Consider the following 6,319-nt stretch of genomic DNA (forward strand, 5'->3'; position numbering starts at 1 on the left):
ACACACACAACGCACAGTGTTCATTTTTAGCTGAATTTTAATGAAGCACTGATCGTAAACGGATCTTTTCGAGGGCTTTGAACCAGAAAGAGTTGCCAGCAAACATAGCTCAAAATAAACTGTAACAGTTTAAATGGTTTAACACGCTACAGAATTTTTAACAGATGATTGTTTCCCATCAAATGTCTTTCACATAAATTTGTGTATTGTTACATAATCTCTACGCATTTTTGGCTCATACGTTTTTGCATTTTTTTTGACTATCCATTTGTGCTTGCAGATGTGTGTTCATGTCATGAAGCAGAAGAAGTGCCACTATATTGGGAACTGTTCTTTTGCACACAGTTTGGAGGAGCGGGATGTGTGGACCTATATGAAAAACAACAGCTGTGAGAATCCATTTCTTTTAACTGAATCATTTATAGCTTTATTTTTTATGCATTTCTGTGGGTGTGATTCACTGATGTTTTCATAATCCATTAATGCGTTTTAATACAAGCTGTGTATCTCTCTGTGCTCTCTTAAGTGAGAGACATGCAGCAGATGTACGAGATGTGGCTTTCACTGACAAATCAGAATCGGCGTACAGACGGCAACTTAATGACTCCACCCTCAGAGGAAAAACAGATCGCCATGCCAACTGACTATTCTGAGTCAATGGTGGGTGGTTGCAGAAGAAAGTGGTTTGTTTGTGTGATAAAGTGGAAAGCTCTTAGTTTCTTAAACTGCGTTATCAGATTTATCTGTGCTCTTTTTGACAGGTTGGGCGACGGATGTCTGGTGGTGGAGGGGATCTGTGACCTGGGCCTGAAAGTGTGTGGTTACAGGCGGTCTGGATGAGTCTTCCTGTTCAGATGTCAGCTTCTAAGGCCCTTTCCCACTCTTTCAGTGCCACTCTGGGAAGTACAAGGCTCTGATGCCCTTCAGGGCAGAGCGCCTGACTATAGGACTAACACAGTGATTGTTGCCACATACACACACCCCACATGCTTTTTCACCCATTATCAAACACATTCGCCCACTCACTGACATGACACTTGGTACAGGCTCATAGGGTTTCATGTGAGTGCACAATGCTACTTTTACAGCTAACTCAAGTAAGGGCAGTTTGTTTTTACGTTCCCTAAACACATTTCTGAGGAGTTGAAGATCTATTCCCACAGTGCTTTTTAAACTCAAAACCAAAAACAGGCTGGTTGTCCCAGTATTAAATCAAAGCACCTGTCATGAAGGCTACTCATGTTTCAGCCAAGTATGTGGTGTCAGATATCAGATTGAAGTTATGAAGTGGTGCTTAACTCTGTGGTCCTGCCATATTGGTAGAAGAGTTTGAATGTACAGCCATAAGTGGCCATTTACAAGAAATTTGAGATTTGTTCGGATGTCGAATGTATTTGATAAACCAAGGCAATTAATAATGGACTAAGTAAAAACCACCCCAACTTGCATAATGCCAGTCACAGGTCTTGCACTGACACGCACACATTTCCTCATTCTTTCCATTTGCACTGAGTGATAGTTTGGCAGTGCTTGATAAAGAAGATAGTGCGCACACAAGGGCTGTTTTTAGTCTTGAGTGATCTGACAATTTGGATTGAAAATACACTTGGTATTAAATTTTTTTTTTTCTTTGATCGAGTGATTGGAGGTTGGAAGATGCTTCCGTGTTTGTTCATTCAAGCTATTAGATTGGGATTTGAAGTGCATAATCTGTAACACCCATAAACATGCTACTAGGAGACTCTTGTTCGCCACAGTTCAACGCAGGCCAGTAGCTCATTAGTTCTCTGTACCGTCTATTGATTTCATATTAAGAGCATGAACAGAGACGCGTTACAAGAATATAGGCAAGTAAGAGCTGTTCTTGCCCTGCCTATGTGTAGTTATATTCATAATATACTGTCAAGACATGCAGTGCTACCCTTAGTACGCCTTGTCCTTACTTTCAGTGGACATGATCTATATATATATATATATATAAATATATACACAAAAACACACACATGCACACACTTATATATCTACTATATTGGCATACTAATGATAATTGATAACTTAGCAGTTAAGCTTAATTAAGTATAACCTTACCTTGTATTGATTACATAGAATTTCTTGTTATTGAGCTATGCTATATGACATGTATTGCTGATTAGATGGTTAGTGTTTTTTTTCCTTATGAGTCATTCCAGAAGTGTCCGATTTGTGAGGTCTACATGAGAATTTGCTGCCCCAAACTGCCTATAAATGCCATAGAATGGTAATTGAAGCACCCTGAGATTGGTTTGTTATAGATGATAGAATCAAGTTTGTACTTTGCATTGAATTTCAGGGTTTAAATGACACGTGAAGGAGCAGATTTGGCCTGGTAACAGATTCCAGTTTGTGTGGAGATTGAGAGGGACGTTCTGGAGTGACCTAGTACGCTTTACCGAGGGATCATATTATTACTACTGCTATTATTATGATGATGACAGTGATGATAATGATTGCCATTATGACTACTTCTATCTTCCTATATGCTATTGATATATGTATATGTTAATTGCTATGTATAACACTTTAAATATATGTATCCATGTATGAATATAATACTTAACAGTGAATTATGTCTATGTATGCTTAGTGAGCTGTCCAGAATAGAGGAATTGAGATCCTAGGGTAGTTATCTGTCTGTTTTCTTTCAACCTAAACAATGAAAAGCAAGTGACACCATTAACATTTAGAGTGTCATGCTTTTGTGATGTGTTTTAATTGCTGTCAGTTTTCTGAAACCTGGGATCTCTTTTAAGAGGGTTTATAGAGTGGTTGTAGTGAAAAAAAGGCATCATGCCTTAGCAACTTTCGTCTGCACCACGCTCTTGATTGTTTTGATTCGATCCTCACAGCGCTATACTGTGACGGGACACAAAGCATACATGGATATTTATGTTTGTCTGCATAGCGCCTTATACATTTATATACGATTATAAATACCTTAACAAATAATCCTATTCTTTCAGTATAATGATATATACACCGTTAGACAACTTGTTTAAAGAAATAGGGGAGGGAAGTGTATCGTTAATGTTCTCTGGATTTGCACATAACTCTAATCTGAAATATTCTGAGGAACGTAATCATGCTGAGATGGTAGAGCTGAGGTAGTGTGCATAACCGCTGAGAGAGAACACAACCTGAGAGCAGAGAAGCTCAGTTAACAGTCTGTTGTTCAAACATGGGATGGAGTTTGCAATCATTCATATTCATATCAAAGGGTTAGGACTGCTGGCCATTGACACTCTGGAGGCTGCAGTAACGGTCATTTATTTACTCATTCTCCATTTGAATTTATTTTATCACAGAACTGGAATGTTCTGGGCTCTCTGGACTTCGAAACTAAGGAAGGTTGTCCATTTTAAAATTACCTTTGAGTTGCACACTTTCTAGACTTAAGTGTAAGGCAGAAATATGTTCATAATAATTCATGTTCTGCCTGAAAAGACAATGTGGGATTTAGCAAATGTTGGATTATATCAGTTGAGATGTTTCTGTTGGGTTTATTTTTCACCTGCTTAGAGAACCAGTAAAAATCAGGGTTTTGAAAAAATGAAAAGGAAAAACAACAATGCCTCTTTTTGTACTGTATTTTTACATTTGTTTGTTTCTCCTTTTTCTCCCTGATTGGAAGTGAAATATTGATCACAGTGGACCAAATCTCATGAAAGTGTTTAACAATAAATAGACTGTTTTAGAAAATGTGTCTGATTTTATTCATGTTGATTCAACTGTTAGCCTTGAGGCCATCTATGTTCTAGTATACTCTAAAACAATAACAAAATGCACTTTAAGAAATGCGTTTCAAATTTACAGTGTGCATGTTATATTGATCACTCTGCACTACATATATTTTTATCCAATCAAATGCTTTCTAGAATGAGAACCTGACTAGCATGTAGACTACTAAATAGTATGCAAAAAATGCAGTAAAGCAAATTAATAGTCTATACAATTAGGCTGTATTCATTAAACAGTGAGAACAATACCTAGATAGCCCTTTTAACTAAATTATTTTTGCCTCTGTGGTTAGAAAGTCGTGGGTCAAAGATGGTAGATAAATGCTTGGAAACATGCTGATACTACACACCTATGAAGAATGTAATTCATCAATAGTCAGTTAATACCTGAATACAGTACATATTCTGAAATATTTCAAACCTAGCTAGCGTTTAATTTTCTTACATTTTCATTTAATATTTTATTCCGAAATCTTAATCCTACTAATTATTAACACTTTTTAAAAACAAGACATAAAGGTCTCTCAGTCGCTGGAAAGTGAATGACACTAATAACGCAACTGAACTGAATTTCTGCCCTCAATTTCATAACACACTGATACGCAGATGTTTTAGACTTAGATAACTTGTCTTCATTCTTATTGGCTCTCGAAGTATATGCACACGGCTAGAATGACCAATAAACTACCACGCCTCATTAACTATTAAACAACAGCACACTGAAACGATATCCATTGGTCAAAATGTTCATCCCTATGGAAATAAGGCGATTTGAGGCGGGACTAGTTAAGTAACTTCGTGGATACGACAGACCTTGTGACCGCAATAAAAAGTTTGAGAATTCTTGGTGCATCAAACTACTCTTAATGTGAGAGACAGTTTGAATAAGTGGAAGCTCTGATTAAGCGTCTCCTGCATCCAGCTTTTTCCCAGGTGTTGAGAAACTGATACTGTTTTGAGATGTCTTCAGAAATTCCGGAAATATTCAAATCCTTGCTTGAGTTCCCCTTCTCTGTCCCTTCGATTGAGAGTAGGGTGAAGCTGCAGGCCCGGAGACCCAACTGCACACTCAGACCTGCACGCTCAGACCTGCACGCTCAGACCTATCGTTTTTTTCAGACAGTGCCACCTGCTGTTTGGAAGATTATCTGCAGGCCCGGAGGCCCAACTGCACGCTCAGACCAGCACTCCCAGAACTATCGTTTTTTCAAACAGTGCCACCTGCTGTTTGGAAGATTATCTAACCTGACACGCTACAAAACAAATTTTCATCCAAACAGCAGGAGGCACTGTCTGAAAAAACGATAGGTCTGAACGTGCAGGTCTGAGCGTGCAGGTCTGAGTGTGCAGTTGGGTCTCCGGGCCTGCAGCTTCATAATGTTGTCGCTTGATGACAACGGTAAGAATTGTCTCTATTGGCTCAATAGAGGGAAACTGGAACACACCAATTTACCCGAATTCCCACTATAGAGTGTGCAACTGACACATTTGGTATACTGCAGGATTGTACTTGTGATATTAGATACTACATACGTCATGCATTAATAGATGGTACTTACGTAGTGGCACATGCTTTCAAAAATAAGACGTACATTGACTGTATTTCCTGTTTTATAGCAATAAGTAATGCATTATTTTAGATGAACGTGGACTTTTTTATGATTAATAAGTGTCAACAGCATTGAGAAATAGTTTGCTAACACAAGGTTTTGGATACATTACTAAAAGTGCCAAAATTTGCAATTAAACTATTAATAATGTGGCTTCTTCCTACGTGGTGTCTGTTCTAATTTATATATTTATTTAGCAAAATTATCCAATATAATTATCTTATTCATAGTCGTATTGAATATTGGCAGCTGTCATAAAAGTTTTTGTAAAGATATTGTTGTTGCACCAAGTAATTTGCTAAATCTGATGCAGAAATGTACAACTTTTGATTTATTTCAGTCATCTTCTGGACAATATGAACCTGTAATTGGTATAAAGACGAAAATAACAAAAACAAATATTAAAAAAGTATGCAACCGCAAATAAAATGTGCAAAAATACATGCATAATACACACAGATTGTGGAATGCAATCGCTGATTGTTAATTTATAATGTATTGTATGTAATATATAACAAAATATAGAGCATGAAATAACAAATTGCATATCACCTCTCGTAAACCCAAGGGCAAGCTGTTTGCATCCTCATTTTACACGTGAAACTTGCGATATTTTTCCTATACCTTTGCTGCTTCGTGATTGGTCTGTATGCACACTGTGCGTGCCATGAGTGCACGTGCCAGGTCATGCGCCAAAACCCGCCTTGAACTGGTTAAAGGGGTCATATGATGCTGCTAAAAAGAACATTATTTTGTGTATTTGGTGTAATGAAATGTGTTTATGCGTTTTAAAGTAAAAAAAACACATTATTTTCCACATACTGTGCATTATTGTTTCTCCTCTATGCCCCGCCTTTCTGAAACGCGTCGATTTTTACAAAGCTCATCAGTCTGAAAAGCGAGGTGTGCTCTGATTAGCCAGCTATCCAGTGCGTT

General features: G+C 37.7%; 2 protein-coding genes across 2 annotated transcripts in view; both read left to right on the forward strand.

The window, feature by feature from the left end:
* zc3h7bb (zinc finger CCCH-type containing 7Bb) overlaps positions 1 to 2,754 on the forward strand; it is a 23,156-nt gene extending 20,402 nt beyond the window's left edge. Inside the window, exons 20-22 of the mRNA XM_016546025.1 lie at positions 281 to 389; positions 527 to 660; positions 762 to 2,754. Coding sequence (XP_016401511.1) covers positions 281 to 389; positions 527 to 660; positions 762 to 800 — 282 coding nt within the window. The 3' untranslated portion in view covers positions 801 to 2,754. The remainder of the gene's footprint in view (positions 1 to 280; positions 390 to 526; positions 661 to 761) is intronic.
* A 1,823-nt stretch (positions 2,755 to 4,577) lies between these two features.
* tefa (TEF transcription factor, PAR bZIP family member a) overlaps positions 4,578 to 6,319 on the forward strand; it is a 7,996-nt gene continuing 6,254 nt past the window's right edge. Inside the window, exons 1-2 of the mRNA XM_016546075.1 lie at positions 4,578 to 4,793; positions 5,157 to 5,172. Of these exons, the coding sequence (XP_016401561.1) occupies positions 4,734 to 4,793; positions 5,157 to 5,172 (76 nt within the window). The 5' untranslated portion in view covers positions 4,578 to 4,733. The remainder of the gene's footprint in view (positions 4,794 to 5,156; positions 5,173 to 6,319) is intronic.

The sequence above is a fragment of the Sinocyclocheilus rhinocerous genome, unplaced genomic scaffold (genome assembly GCF_001515625.1).
Source record: "Sinocyclocheilus rhinocerous isolate Xijiao unplaced genomic scaffold, SAMN03320098_v1.1 scaffold820, whole genome shotgun sequence".
NCBI classification, from domain to species: Eukaryota; Metazoa; Chordata; class Actinopteri; order Cypriniformes; family Cyprinidae; genus Sinocyclocheilus; species Sinocyclocheilus rhinocerous.